This window comes from Astatotilapia calliptera, chromosome 7, assembly GCF_964374335.1.
Source record: "Astatotilapia calliptera chromosome 7, fAstCal68.1, whole genome shotgun sequence".
Lineage (NCBI taxonomy): Eukaryota > Metazoa > Chordata > Actinopteri > Cichliformes > Cichlidae > Astatotilapia > Astatotilapia calliptera.
In genome coordinates, this window is record NC_137428.1 from 12,637,953 (window position 1) to 12,660,204 (window position 22,252).

Here is a 22,252-nt window from a genome sequence, read left to right on the forward strand (position 1 = left end):
TAAAGTTACCTATAAAGCTGGACATCATCCACAATTCAATGATCAGAGATACGGTAAAACCAAGTGGGCTGAGAGAATTTTGAGGAATTTGTGTTGCTCGTGGCCAATACAACCATATTCATTGTACTGTTGTACAATGTTATAAACATAAATTACTTTTGCTAGCATCAACTATGAATTACTTTTACTATCTTTTTGTTTATGTGGGACTGCCATCAGTTATGTATCCAAGTTGCGATCTGGGCTCTTTCACGATCTACTTTGTTTCTTTACAAACAGGAAGCAGAGAAAGAAACTACGGGACCGTTTAAGGCAACGTCTAAGGAATAAGAGGAAGAATACCAGTACTGGTATTGACTCCAATGTGGCAAACTCTACCACTGGACGCCCAAATTCTAACTTGCCTCTTCAAGATTTGCAGCTTATTGGTGTATGCTGTTACTGTTATCAAATAAAAGGAATCACAATTTGAATCTGTAAATTCATAACAGTTGTCAGTGTGGTTTCTGCTTTCTGTTTATAGCAACATAATGGAAAGACAATGAAGCATACAGCTGAAAAGGAGACAGAGACAAACCTTTCCACAAGCAAATATACCTTATCTGTGCATAATCCTACCACACTCACCAACATCTCCAGTCAAAGGTAAGAGAATGACTTTATATTTTCACCTTGGGTATTTGATATTATTGAGTTACTTGGTTACTACTTGGTCGGGGTCCAGGTAACACAAGAGGACACTATATAATGTAGTAATTGAATTTGTTGCCAGAGCAAACTATGTAGGGTACATGGGACACTGTTTAGCACATATGTGACTTTGGTCATTAGAACCATTAACACTTAAACTCAGTGCACACTTTAAGAAAAGCTGTGTGGGAATTTGATTTTCCTCGTAGAATTGAGCTTTACTTTTAATCTGTGTGTCAAGTGTCAAATCAAGTGTTAGTTGAAATATAGTTGAAAATTGCCTTCCATTTTTAGATAGTGAAATAAATTAACTTGTGAAAAAACTAGTGAACAATAGATTTTGCTCTAAAAACAGCATTAACTACTAAAGTAATACTGATCATAGTCTTGAAATTACATAAAGCTAAAGCTTTATATTACTCTCACCCAGAGTGGCAAAAATACAGACATTCTGTACTTACTTAGAAGTACAGACCAAAAAAAAAAAACTCCATTAAAACTTGAAGTACTAGGGGTGGCTGTAGCTCAGGAGGTAGAGCAGGTCACCTACTGATCGGAAGGTTGGTGGTTTGATCCCTGGCTCCAGTCTGCATGTCAAGTATCCTTAGGCAAGATACTAACCCCAAGTTGCTCTGTGATGCGTCCATCAGAGTATGAATGTGTGTGATAGTAGTTAGAAAGCACTATGTATAGAGAAAGTGCTTGTGAGAATGGGTGTGATTGGGTGAGTGTGGCATGTTGTATACAGCGCTTTGAGTACTTCGGAAGAGTAGAAAAGTGCTATACAGGGAGTGCAGAATTATTAGGCAAATGAATATTTTGTCCACATCATCCTCTGCATGCATGTTGTCTTACTCCAAGCTGTATAGGCTCGAAAGCCTACTACCAATTAAGCATATTAGGTGATGTGCATCTCTGTAATGAGAAGGGGTGTGGTCTAATGACATCAACACCCTATATCAGGTGTGCATAATTATTAGGCAACTTCCTTTCCTTTGGCAAAATGGGTCAAAAGAAGGACTTGACAGGCTCAGAAAAGTCAAAAATAGTGAGATATCTTGCAGAGGGATGCAGCAGTCTCAAAATTGCAATGCTTCTGAAGCGTGATCATCGAACAATCAAGCGTTTCATTCAAAATAGTCAACAGGGTCGCAAGAAGCGTGTGGAAAAACCAAGGCGCAAAATAACTGCCCATGAACTGAGAAAAGTCAAGCGTGCAGCTGCCAAGATGCCACTTGCCACCAGTTTGGCCATATTTCAGAGCTGCAACATTACTGGAGTGCCCAAAAGCACAAGGTGTGCAATACTCAGAGACATGGCCAAGGTAAGAAAGGCTGAAAGACGACCACCACTGAACAAGACACACAAGCTGAAACGTCAAGACTGGGCCAAGAAATATCTCAAGACTGGTTTTTCTAAGGTTTTATGGACTGATGAAATGAGAGTGAGTCTTGATGGGCCAGATGGATGGGCCCGTGGCTGGATTGGTAAAGGGCAGAGAGCTCCAGTCCGACTCAGACGCCAGCAAGGTGGAGGTGGAGTACTGGTTTGGGCTGGTATCATCAAAGATGAGCTTGTGGGGCCTTTTCGGGTTGAGGATGGAGTCAAGCTCAACTCCCAGTCCTACTGCCAGTTTCTGGAAGACACCTTCTTCAAGCAGTGGTACAGGAAGAAGTCTGCATCCTTTAAGAAAAACATGATTTTCATGCAGGACAATGCTCCATCACACGCGTCCAAGTACTCCACAGCGTGGCTGGCAAGAAAGGGTATAAAAGAAGAAAAACTAATGACATGGCCACCTTGTTCACCTGATCTGAACCCCATTGAGAACCTGTGGTCCATCATCAAATGTGAGATTTACAAGGAGGGAAAACAGTACACCTCTCTGAACAGTGTCTGGGAGGCTGTGGTTGCTGCTGCACGCAATGTTGATGGTGAACAGATCAAAACACTGACAGAATCCATGGATGGCAGGCTTTTGAGTGTCCTTGCAAAGAAAGGTGGCTATATTGGTCGCTGATTTGTTTTTGTTTTGTTTTTGAATGTCAGAAATGTATATTTGTGAATGTGGAGATGTTATATTGGTTTCACTGGTAAAAATAAATAATTGAAATGGGTATATATTTGTTTTTTGTTAAGTTGCCTAATAATTATGCACAGTAATAGTCACCTACACACACAGATATCCCCCTTAAATAGCTAAAACTAAAAACAAACTAAAAACAACTTCCAAAAACATTCAGCTTTGATATTAATGAGTTTTTTGGGTTCATTGAGAACATGGTTGTTGTTCAATAATAAAATTATTCCTCAAAAATACAACTTGCCTAATAATTCTGCACTCCCTGTATAAGAATAAGTCCATTTACTAATTCAACTTCTTTACTCAAATAAAAGCGAAAAAGTACAGGCTCTGAAATATACTCCAATTAAGAAAGTAAAAAGTTGTTGCTTGTTGGAAGATGATTCAACCAGCAGTTTTTTTACAAAGTTAACTGAACCTGGCGCTATAGTAGCCCAGCTTATACTTGAATTACTTTAGTAGAAGATGGAAATTGAAAAAGAAGGAAAAAAACCCCAAACTTTTTCTTGTCTCTAACCAGCAAAATGAGTATGGAAGGGATTAAAGTGGGATTCAGCACATGGAGGAACCCTAAAATTGTAGTCAATAGGGAAAATAATCACAACTCAAAGAACTTTCTATTGAGAACTCCAGCAGATTTTTCACAAACTGTGATTAACTGAGCTGGGCTACTACTGCTCTAAGTTTTACTGCTCTTGTGGATTTACACAACTGAATAGATCAGTGGCACCCAAACTTTTTTTGCTTTTTTGCAATTTGTTTTACAAGAAGATCTTCAGGGTCTTTGAATTAAACTGCAGCCTCTTAGTTGAATCACAGGTAAGATCAATGAACTGGTCCTCCTTGTATGTGCTGAAGTCAGCAGGGGGTGTTGGACTGAAGGGGTCACGGATCCAGTCATATTATTTGGAATCTTGCACCAGGTAATGTCTCTGGAAATGTTTCTGAAGGGCAGACGTGTTTGTTCATGCATGGGATCACTGTATTCTGCAGCTTGTTGTCTTCAATGAATGATTTCAAATTCTCAAATGAGTCCACGTTTCTATCTTTCACTCGTTGCTTCCACATTTCAAGTTTTCTGACAAATGATGTGACTTTATCTGTCAGATGTGGGAGGTGAGTGTTCCTGCCCTGCATCTGTAAATTTAGTTCATTGAGTTTCAGGAACATGTCACTGAGGTATGCCAGTTTCATGAGAAAGTTGTTACAGTTAAATTTGTTGGTAAGATCACTGCCCTCTTTCTTCAAAAAGCTGCGGATCTCATCTCGCAGTTCAAAGACCTCTCTCCTTCCCACATGACAGCCATTGGGACTCGCTGTGATACAAAACGGCTGTGTAGTTGGAGCCCATTTCTTCACACAGTGCCGAAAAAATCTGGGCTTTCACAGGTCGTGTTTTGATGTAGTTGACTGTGGCGATGACATCAGTCATTACCAGTATGGGCCCATGTATAAAAAAGTTATAGTATTACTAGTAATAGACTGCAGCGAGAACTGCCAGCATCTGAGCCAGACTCTGTCTGTCTCGCTCATCATGGTCACCTAAATGCACAGTAATGGCAGGTTTTGTAATAAGGCAGATCACGCTAACATAATATGCACTGTTAGTTGATTATTTACCTGCCGCATTAACGGGAGAAGACGTGCAAACGTTACCGCTGCTGCTGGGTTGAGATTCACGAGTCCGGAGCGGAATTAAAAACACGACATTCATTTAAGGTCATTGTGCGTTTTGTGAGAAAATGCTTTTGCATATTCGTAGTGTTTCCTCCCTTAAACAAAATATCTACTTTATACTTTACAAGTATTGCAAGTTGCCCTGTTGTCATCTGTTCTCGAAAAGTATAACCAAACTTTTGAGCGTTTGAGCCGCCATGTTTCCTGCCAGGTAAATGACGCTCCGCAACGTGGTGACGTCATTCGGGGAAACTGGAATCGATAAGGGAATCGTTTGCAAAAATGGCAAACAATTCCAAGGAATTGAAACAGTGGGAACCGGTTCGCAACAAGAACCGGTTTTTGATACCCATCCCTACTCATTACCCACCGTTGTGCAGGTGAAGCCAAGCGCAAGAAATGCTTCATCATATTTTCTGCTTTTTGGTTTGGAAGGAAGTGGGTTTGTATGCATATTTGGTGATGCTTCAACTTCTGCTTTTCGTTTGTGTGCGAGCCCCGTCAAAAACCTGTCCATTATGCTAGCTAGCAGAGTTCTTTTTTTTTTTTTTTTGGTTAATTCATACCAAAAATTGCAATTGCTCTGCGCCCTAGACAGTTTCTGTTACTTGGGTGGTTCATTAACAACTAAAGCACAACATTGCCTAATTACCACAGACCTTAAGAAGATATACAAATTGTACTTTGGCTGTCCACTGGGTGACCAGGATAAATCTTGGGGTCAACATTTCTCCTGCAACAGTTGTTCCAGTGGACTTGCTAACTCTGCAAAAAGCAGCAATGCTATTTGCAATCCTGATGGTGTGGCAGAAACCGTGAGATCATCTCAATGATTGCTATTTTTGCCATGTGAAGACTTAGAGACTTAGAGACTTAGAGCTATTTATTGTCATTGTGCAGTTTCTTGCACAGCGAAATTGGGTAGCTAGACCACAAAGGTGCAAAAGTAAGAAGAAGAGAAACCAATATACAACGAAGGGGGGAAAATAAATAAATACAATAAAAAGCAGTGTATATGTATACATATATGTGAGTGAAACTATATACAATGGTGTATGTGTAAGAAACATTGAAATAGACTGGGACCAAAATATTGCACATGAGCCAAAAATATTGCACAGAACATGGAAAGACTTAGATATTGCACATAGATGATCAACAGCACTGTCAGAGTGGATGTGTTGGGGAAGTCTTTACACATTCTTAGTTTGCATTAAGAGTTCTGACAGCCCACGGGAAGAAGCTGTTCTTTAGTCTGCTGGTTTTGCACCTGATGGATCTGAGCCTTTTTCCAGAGGGCAGGATGTTGAAGAGGTGGAGGTTAGGATGGAGGTGGTCCTTTATAATTCCCCTGGCTCTGGAGAGACATCTTGAGCTGGCAATTAAGTCCAGGGAGGGGAGTGGACAGCCAATCACCTTCTCTGCAGTTTTGATGACCCTCTGTAGTCTCTTCTTGTCAGCTGTTGTGCAACCAGTGTACTACACAGGGATGGCGTGCACCAGCACACTCTCGATAGTGGCACGGTAGAAGGACACTAGGAGTTCAGTCTGCCTTATAGGCAAACTGGTGGGGGTCGAAGCTGGGTGGGAGGCACAGGCTTTGAGCACTCTACCAGGTATTCCGTCGGGCCCAGCAGCTTTCCTCTGATTTACTGCTCTGAACACATTGCGGACCTGATGTTGTTGGAGGCTAAATGTGTGGGGGCTGTGCTCAGAGGACGCTGTGGGCAGGGTGGTGTGCATGGTGGGGGTGACTGCAGTTTTCTCGAAGCGGTTAAAAAATGGTTAAGTTCCTCTGCTAACGAGCTGTCCATATTATCTATATTTGTCCCATTGGCTTTGTAATTGGTTATGTGTTTCAGGCCCTCCCATACCTTCCTGGAGTTGTTATCAGAGAGGTGATCTGATAGCTTGTTTGAATAGTCCAGTTTTGCTGCTCTGATGCCTTTTTAAGGTCTGCTCTTGCTCTGCTGTACATGTCCTGGTCCCCAGATTTGTATGCACAGTTGCGTACCTTTAACAGTGACTGAACCTTGCTTGTCATCCATGGTTTACAGTTGGGGTAGACCCGGACCCGCTTTTCTGTGGTGACAGTGTCTATGCAGTGTTTGATGTAACCCAGCACTGCGGTTCTGTGAGTCTCTAGGTCATCCTGTTCAAAGACACTCCACTCTTTGAGAGCAAAACAGTCCTGCAATTGAGCGAGAGCTTCCTCAGAAATGGTATAAATGGTTCTGATGGTGGACTTTGTCCTTTTCCTGAGTGGTGTGTATGCCGGGACAATGAGTAGAGAGAGGTGGTCGGACATACTCAGGTGGGGGAGGGGAACAGATCTGTAGGCTTGCTTAATATTTGAGTCAACATGATCCAAGGTGTTATTTCCTCTCGTAGGGCATTTCACATGTTGTACAAATTTAGGCAGCACAGTTCTTAAGCATGCTCTGTTGAAATCCCCTGCAATGATGTGTACTCCCTCTGGGTATGTCCGTTGCTGTTCAGAGATTATGTCATGCAGGTATGCAAGGGCTGAGCTAGCATTAGCGTCTGGTGGTATGTAGACTGCTGTTATTAGCACTGCAGGCAGTTCTCTGGGCAAGTAGAAAGGTCTGCACATGACAGACATTTCCTCTATGTCCGGGGAGCAGACTGTGGTGATGATCTTAGTGTTTGTGCACCAGTTTGCGTTCCTTCCGCCGCCTGCGTTTCTTGGCAGAGCCAATAACAATCCACGGAGAACCCGATGTTCTGGCTATCTCCGGGGGGATGTTGTGCACCCTCTGATAATCACTGGTAATTGGGATCTGGCTCTTATATCCGATCTTGCATAATTCCAGATGGTTGTCGGAAAATTTGGCTTTACATAATAAGATAAACAAAAGAATAGTAAAAAGAGGAGAAACAAAAAGGAAAGGCACCTAAGTGGAGAGCATAGAGCTGCTGCGTCTGTGCGCGCCGCCATCTTAATTGAAGACAAAAGGATTCTCTGAAAAAACAAGCACAAAATTGTATATATCCCACCCTGGATTCTACAATTCAATTCAATTCAATTCAATTTTATTTATATAGCGCCAAATCACAACAAAAGTCGCCTCAAGGCGCTTCATAGATACAGAGAAAAACCCAACAATCATATGACCCCCTATGAGCAAGCACTTTGGCGACAGTGGGAAGGAAAAACTCCCTTTTAACAGGAAGAAACCTCCGGCAGAACCAGGCTCAGGGAGGGGCGGCCATCTGCTGCGACCGGTTGGGGTGAGAGAAGGAAGACAGGATAAAGACATGCTGTGGAAGAGAGACAGAGGTTAATAACAGATATGATTCAATGCAGAGAGGTCTATTAATACATAGTGAGTGAGAAAGGTGACTGGAAAGGAAAAACTCAATGCATCATGGGAATCCCCCGGCAGCCTACATCTATTGCAGCATAACAAAGGGAGGATTCAGGGTCACCTGGTCCAGCCCTAACTATATGCTTTAGAAAAAAGGAAAGTTTTAAGCCTAATCTTAAAAGTAGAGATAGTGTCTGTCTCCCGAATCCAACAATAAGGTCTGTTCCTCATGATGACCACATGATGGATTAGCTTCTGTAGAAGGTGGTAAGGAACATATTCAAGGCGGATCTAGTTACAATCCAGAGTCATCAGATCCTGATTACGTGACCAATGAAGATTCAGAACCAGAGACTTTTACACAAGTAGAGCTGAACAATCTCGTTTGTGATCTGAATCTGTCAAAAGACAAACTTTATTGCTTTGAGGGTTAAGCAGAAGAATGTGCTTACCAAGGGTGTTACTGTAAACTCACTACAGAAGTCAAAGTCATAACTTGACAGCGTTCTTCACTCCTGATGGCTCACTGTGCTATTGTCATGACATCAACAGAACATCAACATTTAGCAGTTTGTCACAAGAGCATGTTCCCGCTGAATGGCGTCTCTTCATTGATTCTTCACAAAGAAGCTTGAAGGCAGTCCTACTCCATATTGGAAATGCCAAACCAAGTATGCCGATTGCCCATTCTGTTTATCTAAAGGAGTCCTATGACAATATGAAGACACTGTTTGAATTAGTCACGTATAAAAATCCTTAGTGGAACATCTGTGGTGATCTGAAGGTGATTGGTATTTTGATTGGAATGCGAGGAGAATTCACCAAATAATGCTGTTTCCTGTGCCTGAGGTACAGCCGATCTACTGTGGAACATTATATCAAGCGTGACTGGCAGCCATAAGATGCCTAGGAGCCAGGAACAAGCACTGTCAGGTTTCTGCCTCTGCCTTGAGGTAGGCTTGATGAAAAATCTTGTCAAGGCCATGAGCAAAGCAAACTCATCAGGTTTTCAGTACCTTGCTGAAAGGTTTCCAAAGATGAATCCTGCAAAAATGAAGGAAGGGATATTTATTGGTCTGCAGATCAAGACTGTTTTGCAGGATGAAAGTTTGGGAGGCGCTCAAGTGGCTCGAAAGCTTTCTGGGCATTACCTAGTCACCTGCATAAAAGGAAGGAGTTCAGCATCTGCTTAATTCCTACCAGAAACTGGGTTGTCGAATGTCAATAAAAAAACATTTCCTGCACTCTTACCTCAAATTATTTCCAGAAAATCTTGGCATGGTGAGTGATGAACAGGGAGTGTTTTCATCAGGACATTAAGTTAACCGTTTTATGCGTGAATTATGACAACCTCAATCAGGATTTTTTTTCTTAAGTATTTTTATTCATCTTTAGGCATAAAAAAAGATGAATAAAATATTTAAGAAAATATCCTGATTGAGGTTGTCATAATTAATGCATAAAAGGGTTAAATAACAATAATTACAAGGAAACACGTCATACGCCAGGGTAAGGAGTGACACATCAGTGTCCAATGTAGTGGTTTGTGTGCAAGTATACCATCAACACTGACACAAATACAAGAAAATGGCCTTTGAATAGCTGTCCACCACTGACTGACTACTTGTGGATGCTGTACTGTACAAATCCAGACATAGTATACACAAGGGTTTTTAAATAAATGGTGGTAGCTGACTGACACTGACCTGAATATTTATTGAGTACTGAAACAGTTAATTGATTGGTGCCTGTGGTTTAATAAAGACACTATGCAAATCCATTGCAAATTAATATTACTCATAATTCAAAAAGTTAATGTGAGAAAAAAAACTAAAAGCAGATCTATAAACTGGTTTAGAAAAGTGTGTTGTGTTTCTGATTATTACAAACATGTTTTTGTTTACCTGTGTTATCAGAGACAATGGTTCTATGGCACATAAATTTAATAGTAATAATTGTGTAATTTCCATTTTCCTGTTCTATCAAAGTTACTTGAAAAGGTTATGGCAGAACAATTAACTGATCATCAACCAATCAATCAACTGTTTTATCCAACACATTTTGGTTTTAGATGTTCTACAAAAAATGAAAACCGTTACTTTGCTGAGAATGTTATGTGCAATTTAGATGATGATAAAGTTGTGCCAACAGTGTTTTTTGACCTAAACATGGCAGTTGGCTTATAGCATAGGTGTCAAACTCTGGCCCGCGGGCCAAATTTGGCCCGCAGCCTAATTACAGGGAGTGCAGAATTATTAGGCAAGTTGTATTTTGAGGAATAATTTTATTATTGAACAACAACCATGTTCTCAATGAACCCAAAAAACTCATTAATATCAAAGCTGAATGTTTTTGGAAGTAGTTTTTAGTTTGTTTTTAGTTTTAGCTATTTAAGGGGGATATCTGTGTGTGCAGGTGACTATTACTGTGCATAATTATTAGGCAACTTAACAAAAAACAAATATATACCCATTTCAATTATTTATTTTTACCAGTGAAACCAATATAACATCTCCACATTCACAAATATACATTTCTGACATTCAAAAACAAAACAAAAACAAATCAGCGACCAATATAGCCACCTTTCTTTGCAAGGACACTCAAAAGCCTGCCATCCATGGATTCTGTCAGTGTTTTGATCTGTTCACCATCAACATTGCGTGCAGCAGCAACCACAGCCTCCCAGACACTGTTCAGAGAGGTGTACTGTTTTCCCTCCTTGTAAATCTCACATTTGATGATGGACCACAGGTTCTCAATGGGGTTCAGATCAGGTGAACAAGGTGGCCATGTCATTAGTTTTTCTTCTTTTATACCCTTTCTTGCCAGCCACGCTGTGGAGTACTTGGACGCGTGTGATGGAGCATTGTCCTGCATGAAAATCATGTTTTTCTTGAAGGATGCAGACTTCTTCCTGTACCACTGCTTGAAGAAGGTGTCTTCCAGAAACTGGCAGTAGGACTGGGAGTTGAGCTTGACTCCATCCTCAACCCGAAAAGGCCCCACAAGCTCATCTTTGATGATACCAGCCCAAACCAGTACTCCACCTCCACCTTGCTGGCGTCTGAGTCGGACTGGAGCTCTCTGCCCTTTACCAATCCAGCCACGGGCCCATCCATCTGGCCCATCAAGACTCACTCTCATTTCATCAGTCCATAAAACCTTAGAAAAATCAGTCTTGAGATATTTCTTGGCCCAGTCTTGACGTTTCAGCTTGTGTGTCTTGTTCAGTGGTGGTCGTCTTTCAGCCTTTCTTACCTTGGCCATGTCTCTGAGTATTGCACACCTTGTGCTTTTGGGCACTCCAGTGATGTTGCAGCTCTGAAATATGGCCAAACTGGTGGCAAGTGGCATCTTGGCAGCTGCACGCTTGACTTTTCTCAGTTCATGGGCAGTTATTTGGCACCTTGGTTTTTCCACACGCTTCTTGCGACCCTGTTGACTATTTTGAATGAAACGCTTGATTGTTCGATGATCACGCTTCAGAAGCTTTGCAATTTTGAGACTGCTGCATCCCTCTGCAAGATATCTCACTATTTTTGACTTTTCTGAGCCTGTCAAGTCCTTCTTTTGACCCATTTTGCCAAAGGAAAGGACGTTGCCTAATAATTATGCACACCTGATATAGGGTGTTGATGTCATTAGACCACACCCCTTCTCATTACAGAGATGCACATCACCTAATATGCTTAATTGGTAGTAGGCTTTCGAGCCTATACAGCTTGGAGTAAGACAACATGCATGCAGAGGATGATGTGGACAAAATACTCATTTGCCTAGTAATTCTGCACTCCCTGTACATTTGGCCCGCGGAGCCATACCAAATTACTATTAGAGCTGGCCTACTGGTATTATACAGTTAATATGTATATTGTTTAGTATTAAGCTTTGCTTGTTCCATATTCAGTTTTTCAGCAAAACTTGTTTGAGTCCATAAGAAAAGATTCATTCTTATATCTAGAGGAAGATTTTTTTTTTCAATAAATATTAGCGTTAGCCCGCGACTTTGTTCCAGTTTTGAATTTTGGCCCACTGTGTATTTGAGTTTGACACCCCTTGCTTATAGTGTCAAAAAGACAGTCTGTGTAAACTGTTTAAATTTGATTTTTCAAAATACACAGTTAATTGGTTTGAGCCATGTTGTATTATGGTTTTATTTAATTGAATGTTGTAATTTTGTTTGTTTGGATTTTGAATATAAAAGCCAAAAAGTGACAAAAAAAATGAATGTTTATGAATTTGTGATACCTATAAACTCTATGTGCAGCATATCAGTTTCATGCTCCAAATTGAAACTGTTTAAATGTTAAACTGTATTGTCCCTTTTTAAAGAAAAAAATTGTCCGGGCAACAAATTAGTTCTTTGATTGAGATATGAGCAGGTCTAGCCCATCGGTTGTTAACAAGAACAGCAAGCCCCCTCCTTTCTGCTTACCACTCACCAAGCTGTCACTGCCACCCCGAACAGTGTGGAAGCCTTCAATAGATACACTGTCATCGGGAATGTCCTGTTTCATCTGTATTTCACTAAAGCACATCAGGCTACACTCCAGATACTCCATCAGACTCCAGAGTAACGCTATTAGTTCATCCATCTTGCTTGTTAGTGACCTAATGATCAAGACAAGAGTAAGAACACCAAGAAAAACTATATATAGTTGTTCCCTCGTTTATCGTGGGTGTTACGTTCTAAACATAACCCGCGATAGGTGAAATCCGCAAAGTTGTATATAACATTTGTATTCTATTGTATATATTATTCTATTTTATTCTATTGTATATAGTATTTTATTTTATTGCATTCCAGTGTTTTCTAATTTCTGCTACATAACTTTGCACTTTTGCTGTAACGAAACAAATTTCCCACCTGTGGGACTAATAAAGGTCATCTTATCTTATCTTATCAATTATTATAGATGTTTTTAAGGCCGTAAAACACCTCACTACACACTTTATAGTTTTCTCAGACAGGCATCGACATTTTCACACGTTTCACTCTTGTTTAAACAATCGCAAAGTTCAAACCTTCATAGAAAAATAAGTCCAGTATTATAGAATGAAACCAAAGATCAAACCCTCTTTTCAGGTCAAGAACATGGGAATAGAGCAGCTGCGAGAGAATGCAAAATTAATGAATCAATGGTGCGGAAGTAGAGAAAGCAAGAAGAATAAGTTGATTAAAGCTTGACTTATCTGATTGTTTGGTTTTGCTTAATGTGCCTTGTAATCCTTTGATGCTGACACTGTTGTGTTTGTTGTCTTCTGCTAGCGAAGATTTATGTAAATTTGACAATTTGGTCTACAGCCGATCAGGACACAGAACTCAATGTGCGGTAAAAAAAAGAAGCAAAACTGGACCCCCCAAAAATACGCGAAACAGCGAGGCCGCGAAAAGTGAACCGCGATATAGCAAGGGATCACTGTACATAATTTTAAACTCTACAGGCAACTTCTTAGCCCACTGAGCACTTGAATAGATATTGACCAAAGTGAACCCTATATATGTAGAGTGCTTTTTCTGTGACTGGCTGTTTACAACCATTCTATCCACGCATCCATCCATCAGAATTCTTCCCCTTATCGGAGGCTAGATCGCCATCCAGCACTCTAAGCAGAGGGCCCAGATCTCCCTCTCCCCAGCCACCTCCTCCCATTTATAAGGACAACACCAAAGCATTCCCAGGGCTTGTATTTGCAACCTCATTCAGTCACTACCCAAAGTTTGTGACCATAGTCGAGGGTGGGGACAGATCTGGCGGTAAATTGACAGCTTCGCTTTTACATTCAGCGCTCCCTTTTTCTACTTTGGGTAGAATCTCACATCGGACCTGTACTGGGTATTCCAGTCTTTTATAGCTGAGGATCTTATTCTGAGGTGCTAATTCTCAGTCCTGCTGCATCTAAACGCTTCAGTGCAAACTGGAGGTCACCACCTCATGATACCAACAGATCCACTTTATCTACAAAAAGCAGGGATGAAATTCTGAGGACACCAGAATCTGTGACAAAGAGTCCAACATGCACCAAAAATGAGTACAACCTATTGGCAGCAATGCAGACCAAGCTCTCACAACAGTTGTGCAGGCCAGATACCGCATACTCTAGAAACTCCCCCAAACGATACTCTGAGAGACACACTCAAAAGCTTTTTCCAAGTGCTCAAAATATATGTAGTCTGGATGGTAAAACTCCCATGCACCCTCACATATCCTTAAGAGTCTAAAGAGATGGTTCAGCATTCCATGATCAGCACAAAAACCACAATGTTTCTCCAGAATCTGAGGCTCGACTAACAGACAAACCCTCCTTTCCAGTACCCAGCTTTGTGATACCCCCATAATTAGAGCATAGGGTAGCATGAGCGAGCCATAACCCCCAGACTTTACTTGCTTCCTCTACAGAGGAACTTTCAGTGAAGGTCCCAGACACGAGTTATTATAAATTAAATCAAATTCAGTTTTTATATAGTGTCAATTCACAACAACAGCCACCTCAAGGTGATTTATGATGTAAGATAAGCATCCCACAGCAATATAAAGAAAGCCCCAACACTCAGATTAACCTTACAGCATTTTTAATAGACAAGGCCAGTTCACAGCATTAAACCGAGTTATACTGTGGCATCAACATAAGCACAGTTTTAAACAGATTTTTTTTATAACTTGGAAAATGAGTTTGCCAAATTAATTATCAACAGTTATTTTTTCTGTGTAGCTGTGGAATTACTGAAAACTGTTTCTGGAGTACTTTAATGTTCCAGAAATCTTAAAATGCAAAGGTTATGAAGTCTCTCGACTCCTGTCCAGTTAGTCTGTTGTACAATATGATACATATTTTTATGAAAATAAATCATCATAATAAGGAGCACAAGTCATTCCTAAGAGAAGTAAAAAATGTTTAAAAATAGTCATCTGAGTAAATATAAGTTTCCAGATTTAAACAAATATAAAATTTGCTCTGTCCTATCACCTGAGGAAAGTCGGGTTGATTAGACTGAGCAGAATTCAGCTTTGAGAATAGAGTTACCTGTGAGAGAGTGAATCTATAACAACACTCACAAAGCAGAAACCCTTGCATGTATCATGGCTTCTTTGTGTGGGTAGCTGCTGAGTTCTACATGCATGGGTTGTTGAATTCACATGTGAAGTTTTAATTGTTGTTAAGAGCATGAGAGCATGTCATGAGAGCAAAAATACTGTCTGTGCTCTCATGACTGTGAGCCTGCCAGAGGGGAGGGAATTAAAAAAGAGTTTGTCCACTGGCATGTGATGTATCCATTTTATGTTTCCTGAAGTGAACAACAAGCTCATTTGTCTTGCTGGTACTGAGGAGCAAGTGGTTGTTCTAACACCAGGATGTGAATCCCTGGACCTCCTCTCTGTAGGTCGTCTCATTGTTGTCGGTTATCATCCCCACCACGGCTGTGTCATCTGCAAAATTGTATATAAAAATTGTGTTATGAATAGGGGTGCAGTCTTGTGTGAAAAGTGAATATGAGAGTGGGCTGAGAACGAAGCCCTGGGGTGTGCCATGGTTGAGGACAGTGCTGTGATGAGTTCTCCAAGTCTGTCATGCTGTGGTCTGCTGGAAAGGCTATCAACTTGGCATAGTAAGAACAGCAGGACAGATAAAACTCCTGGAACAGGGAGTCAGTCTGCAGGCTCCTCTTTTAGAATAACGGGAAGCCAATAAAGAGAAGCTAATATGGGAGAATTAGGGCCTCTTTTTATTTAGTTCCTATTACTACTTTTGCTGCAGTGTTCTAGAACCACTGAAGGCTTTTCAGGAATATTTCAGAGCGACCTGATTATAATGAATTGCTGTAGTCCAGTGTTAGGAGTAATGTGAGAACTAGCTTTTAAGCATCATTTTGAGACAGGATATTTCAAATTTTACTGATATTGTCCAAATGAATGAAGACAGTTCTACATATTTGCTTATTGTGTGTGCTCAGGGAAATATCCTGACCAAAAATTACTCCAAGATTCCTCCCAGTGTAAAAACCTCTCTCATTGGTTGCCTTTTTTCAGAGGCAAACGCAGTATCCAGCATCATGTGCAGTGAGAATATAACATGTTTACCATTTTCCCAAAAACAAATTCGGATCCACAAAAATTAAGTATATTCAAGTTAGGGAACAAGAAGGCAAGTATTAGAGCCAAGAAACCACTTTGTTTTAAATGCCTTTTTTAAGTATTAAGGAGGGAAAGAAGGCCTTTTGAAGGAAGCTGGGGCAGAGGTCACAGCTCATCAAGAAAGTTTGAGTTATGAGGTACCATAAGATAAGGTCTGCACTGACAATACCTCAGTCAATGTGTGCTAGTCCTGATGGTCTCAATCCAAATGGACTCAAGTCCTTCTGTCCCCCCCGGTGTGTCCACCTCCTGGTGAACATTGTGGACAACTACTCTACTATTATTTTGCTATGCTTTTGAAAAGGTCACTTCTCTTTAGATGTAGAAAATTGTTTCATCTAGTAAGATAAAAGATGAATAAGATCAGAAAAAATTTACTGGGTACTGGTTTTTCCTGATGACAGAATTAACACTTGCATTTTAAATTGCATACATGTTCATACATAGTTCATACATAACCTGGAATACAAAACATACTTTGATAACAGAAAGAAGATATTCAGTGCAGAAATTTTTCCCATATTAATTGCTTTAATGGTCTACAGGCCTAAAGACTGTCATTATGTAAACAACGCCCTCCCTGTCTCTGCAGCTGGAGTAATGACTGGAGCAACAGTGTACAGTCTGACACTGAGTCTGTCTCTGTGATGTCATTGGCGGAGAATAGCCAACGTGCCACACAGGGTGCCCGGGGTCGTCTGAATGCCACCGGTGGCACCAGTGACTTAAGTGCTCATTCAAAGAAGTGCCGAGATGCACCCAACTCCAACAGACACTTGCCATAAACTCTAAGGTAATTGATTAATTAATGAATTAATTTTCAATCTGAACCATGAAGAATATGAACCCAATCCTTTAGGAGACATCTAGCCTGTATTTCTGAAATGGCAAAAAACCAGAAAATTGCTAAATCTATATGGTAAATACTTCAGAACATATGATGTCACTATCGTGTGTTATATAGTGTGCATCAAAGTCCAACACTACTGTCTCCAAAATATGACAATGGAAGAAATGGAAAAATAAATAAAAATAAAATGTTAATAGAAAGTATATACAGCTCATTGAAATCGAAAATGAATACCTCTCAGAAAATAATTCTTGTCTTTCAAGAAAAATGGTACTTACAATGAATTATTTTAAAAGATCATTTGAAATATTTGAATATTTCATCATTCAAATCTGTCTACAGTAAGTTCATACAAATATGACATAATCAAAACCTAAAGGCCAGTGTTTCTGTTGAGTGAAAGACTTGAGTGCTTTTAATTTGAAATGGATGCAGGAAAGATTTATTTATTTATTTTTGTATGATGTTACGAAGTATCTTTAACAATGTGCAGCAGATCTAAGATATATAAAATTGAAATATCATATCACATGTTTGAGTTTTATAGATAAAACAAAAGAAATTAAAAAAAACCAAACAAAAGTGCATGAGCTGCCACTTTTCTTCACCATAGCTATAGTTATCTTATCATTATTCTGACTCAACTATATTTTGGTTTTTTCTTTGAGATATTTTTTTGACTTTGTGAACTTGTACTCTAAGCAGTAGTTTGCAAATTATTGTAAAAATCCCATGTATTTACATTCATGAAAGAATTTTGCAATTGCAGACTTCGACGATATACCTACATCATCAAAAATGTTCTTGACTTGGCAAGATGTTGTGAAGGAATTTCCCTAAACTTCTTAATCATGGAAAAAAATCTACAGTCATCCACTTTAGTTGTCTTCCAGGCCTTCTGGTGATTCTGAGCTAGCCAGTGGATTCCTGCTTTTTAAGGAAGTGCCAGACTGTTGACTTGTTTATCTGACAAGTTTTTGCTATCTACACTGTTACAAAAAGAAAAAAAAAGTGTTTGGTGCAAGTCAGAATGTCATTCCTGTACCACACTACTTTGCATATCCAGAGAAGTTGGATCACACAGAGGGAACACTGAGGGAGGAATTTAAACTCTGTAACCAGACTATATTAAGAATATTGTGGATGTACAAATAAGTATTTTTAAACATGCAAGTTTTAACATAACTTATATTTTTTTATGTGTCTTTATAAAGGCTCTCTGCAATGTCTCACATCTTTTATCTCTAAAAGAATGGGGCCCATGTATATGAAATTTATAGTATTATTATTAAATATTTCAGTACTTTATAACAATTAGTGAAATACTTTTTCAAAACCCTTGAATTAAAGCTGAAGTTCTGCATTAAAATAACATCTTAACTGTTTCATTTAAAACCCACTGGGGTCATGTAAAGAAGCAAACTGACAAAAATTGTAAGCATTGCCCTTGTAAGCATTGAAGAAAAATTAAAGAGGTCTATAAAATGTATCCAATTATTTAACCAAAAGAATGGCTTAAAAAAACTGGCTGAGAGAAAATAGAGGATTGTGTAATTTTTAAAAACATTTTTGTTTATTTTTGTTTTTCTTCTTTAGACACAGAAAAGGAGAGCAATAAAATGAAAGAAAGAATTTGAGTATCCAGTGAGGTTAGGAAGTGGCTACTCCCTCAGTACTTTAATGAAAACTAGAGTATTGGTTTGAAAGTGGTGCTAATCACCATACATGCAACAGATTCCATTTTTGCCACTGCAAAGTCATGCTGGTTCTCCTCTGACAACTGTCATAGCAGAACCCTTGACCTGTTGGGTCAAGCAAGATGAGCAGTGGTTACCTAATTACAATAGCGGTTTTTGATACGGGCGACACAGGCGGTTGCCCGGGGCGGCATCATGGTGGGGGCGGCATCACGGGCATCTGCAAAAAATAAAAAAATTTAAAAAATTGCTTGTACTCATGCTGCCCCGACATCAGTCAGCGCAAATGGCATAGGCACCGATCGGTTTTCTATCGCCCATTTGCTGGGAGTAAGGGTGCCCTCCGTTTGTGAGGTGTGCCAGCTGCTTGCGGCACAGGGAGGAGAGGGCAGGGTGGCGGGGGTTTCTCCGGCTGGCTGGAGCAGCATCTAATAACCAACTCGCAAAATAAAACAAAATAAAAACAAACCAACAAACACAAAAACACCAGACATTATGATACAGACTTATAATTTGCACCGATGTCTTTTTGAAATTCTATATGCGAAAAGTGAGCGCGAGCGCCTGCTTGGTGCTGAAGTCAAAGTAAATTTTATTCTCATATTCGCTATATACAGTACAATAGAGAGACTAGACGACAAGGCTCCAGTTACAGCAGTGCAAATAAACAAACAATAAATATAGGAAGAGTAAGAAAAAAGGTATCCACTTTAGGACTAGCGGTAAAGAGATCAATAACAATTTAAAATTTATAATTTACAGTTTGATGATTTAAAATCTCACACACAACCTGTTGAAAGTGGAGGGGACCCTGCTGCTTCCAAATAGAGCACATTTCATTCATAATGTTGTAAATCCAAGCCTATTATGTATTCATGATTTGAATCCTGGGTTGTGTGAAATCCCAGCAATACACCCTAGACAAAGTGAATCTGTGAACTAAGGTGTAGGTTTGTTAGGTTATGTTGTGGTGATCTTCGGGTTGGGGGATTTGTGTTCATACGGGAGTGCAAAATTAAAACCAATGGAAGATGGACAAGAAAAGTTCAAAGCCATCAGGTCCTCATTTTAGAAAATAGAGAAAATAAGTGGAGGAGAAACGAGCAAAAGATACAGGCAAGCAGATGTGTCATTGGATCATGGCAGGTCATGTATACTGAAACAATCAGAACCAGAATACTTTATTAATCCCTAAGGAAATTATGTAGGTTACAGTTGCTCCAAAAACAAATGGTAAAAATAGTAACAGTAACAGACTAAACTCCAAACAATACATTATGTTACAGATTTTAATATTAATTATACATTGTCAATTGTTGATTTGTCCTCTTCTCGTTGTATGACAAATTATGATGGCTGTTTGGTAGCCGTTTGCATACTATGCATACTCTCTCTCTCTCTTTATGTGTGTGTGTGTTGTCGTGGAAATTTATTAACAAAGCCTGCAGACCTGATGAGCAGTTAAAACCCAACACTTTATTTCCCATGCATGAGGAGAGACGTCAGTCAGGCGGCACTGAGAGTTGTCTCTGACAATGAACAGTTCAGGTCCTTTTTAAAACACAGTCATAGAACAAAAGGCTTTTACTGTTGCAGTTCACACCTTGGTTCTAAACAGAAAACCCTCTAACACCTTTGAGACTCTCCCCCACTGTGGGGCCAAGCCTACCTGTGTGAGCTTCCATCTCCTGGGAGACATTCACCAGGTTCTCACCGTCTGTTTCCCAGTGTGAATGAGGTGTGAACCAGACATACTAAACTAAGTAACATCAAAGCATTTCATCAAGACAATACATTAAAGAGAAATCCTACTACAATTCCCACCCTCTTGATTGCATCCCAATCACTAATACCAAGGATTTCTCTTCCTAACATTCTGTTAATTACATCAGCAACATTGCACATTCAAAAAGGTTTCACAATATCCATCATTCTTACAGTGTCAGGAAAAATAACTTCACTCATCACAATCATCCTCGCTCTCGCTATCATCAATGTAATCTTCAGCTTTCAACAGGGTAAGCTGCAATTTGGGAGACTCGCTTTCTCTTGTCAGTGCCACTGTGATTAATCTACTCAATAGGGTACGGAGGCATGGGATCAGACAGCAACCGCATCATGTGAGAATGGCAATACAAGTGGCTATGGACATTAGCAACGACATCACTATGGCCTTATACTTCCCAAACTGTCTGTTGAACCACCCGTCTAAGGGGTTATTAATGCCGGAGTCCTCTGTCATTTGGGATGACAGTGTTTGCAAACCTTCCAAGGCTCTGGTTACAGTGCCGCCTGGAGCTGTGTTTTTTGGAATGAAAGTGCAGCACAGAGGACCCACCATAGTGCAGACCCCCCCTTTTTCAGCCAAGAGCATGTCCAGAGCCATTCGATTCTGCCAGGCCATCAAGGATGCGGCAGCCAGCTGTTCAGATAGGCCTGCCACTGCATCCCGTGTCAGATTTGGCCAGTCGCTGGACGTTGTAATGGACATAGTTTATTCTGTCCATATTCTTATTCGGAGTTACCCATAAGAAGATAGACTCGAAGCCCCTGCAACCTGGTTAACCAATTTAAACTCATCAGGGACACTTCTGGGGACACCTATAGCGTCTATATAAGTTGTGGAGTTTTTAGTCAAATCAAAATCTTGCGTTGTGGTCCTACGGGCCGTTCCCACATGGGTCTCTGCAGAGGTGTGGGACCCTGCTAACACTATAGGGAGAGCCAACCTCACAATGGTCCAGGTTCCTGACCAGCTGCTGGGCAGAGTAGGCACACCACTTAACACCTTGTCAACGCACCACCAGAACAGATCGGCTCAAGCCACGTTAATGCTGCTCATATTTTCCCATTTTGTGACATTTATTATTTTAGCACACGATAAATCATCAGGAGCTCCTACGGGGGTGGCATTTACTCTGGTTAGGCATGGGGAGAACACGGGGGGGGAGTGGTAGCATGCAATCAATTCCTGGTCTGTTCTCCCAGAACAATAAAGGGACAGGCACAGTGAACAGTGTGGGGCAGGCTGCAGAGCAGGCCACACAGTCTGTCATGTTGCTTACACTGGCCGTGTATGTTATCCAGTCAAGCCAAGTATTTGGTGGTCTGAATGTTTGCTTGGCTATGGTGGCGGTGACCTCCGTTGCATTAGCACGGGTCACACTGTGGTTTGGGCTTAATGCACGATGTAGTCTTACCTTTATTATGCCCATTGTGTCTGCGCCGGCCTGATCCACTCCTATGATTAAATAATAGGAGTCTTCTTTGGAGTCGTGGCATTGTCCCGGGAAGTTTGGTCTCCTGGAAAATGGGTTCCAGAGGGCAATCATCAGCCCACTGAAGAGCATCAGGGCTACCCCAGTGATGAGCTGCTTCCTGGCTTGTTGCATCGTTGCAGGTAGAGGGTAGACTGCCTACTACCTGAATGAGGTGCGGGGATTATTCTGTCCCGCTTGTCTCGTCCGGTTGTTCCTCCATTCCAGGTGATTCTCCTCCAAACAGCTTACAGTGGCTGGCGTGGATCCAAGTAACTCGTTCTCCAACCTTCACCGCTGTTTGTGGCCAGTAGGACTTGGAATGGGCCCAGCTACCGCTTCGCCTTCCAGTGTCTCCTCCTGAAATCCTTCACTAACACCCAGTTCCCTGGTTTGAACGGGTGCAGGGGTCCTTCTGCTGGCCTGGGCAGGGTTGCTTTCACTGCTCTGTGTACATGCGAGAGAATCCTGGAGAGATTTTGACAGTACACAATCATTTCGCTGTTGCACTACTCTGTGGACATGCCTGTC

General features: G+C 40.7%; 1 protein-coding gene across 5 annotated transcripts in view; it reads left to right on the top strand.

The window, feature by feature from the left end:
* The window catches only part of nrg1 (neuregulin 1), a 59,545-nt gene that overhangs the window by 23,140 nt on the left and 14,153 nt on the right, over nucleotides 1–22,252 (top strand). For all 5 annotated transcript variants that reach the window (XM_026172877.2, XM_026172873.2, XM_026172875.2 and 2 more), the window contains 2 exons: nucleotides 280–430; nucleotides 524–645. In XM_026172877.2, the coding sequence (XP_026028662.1) occupies nucleotides 280–430; nucleotides 524–645 (273 nt within the window). The remainder of the gene's footprint in view (nucleotides 1–279; nucleotides 431–523; nucleotides 646–22,252) is intronic.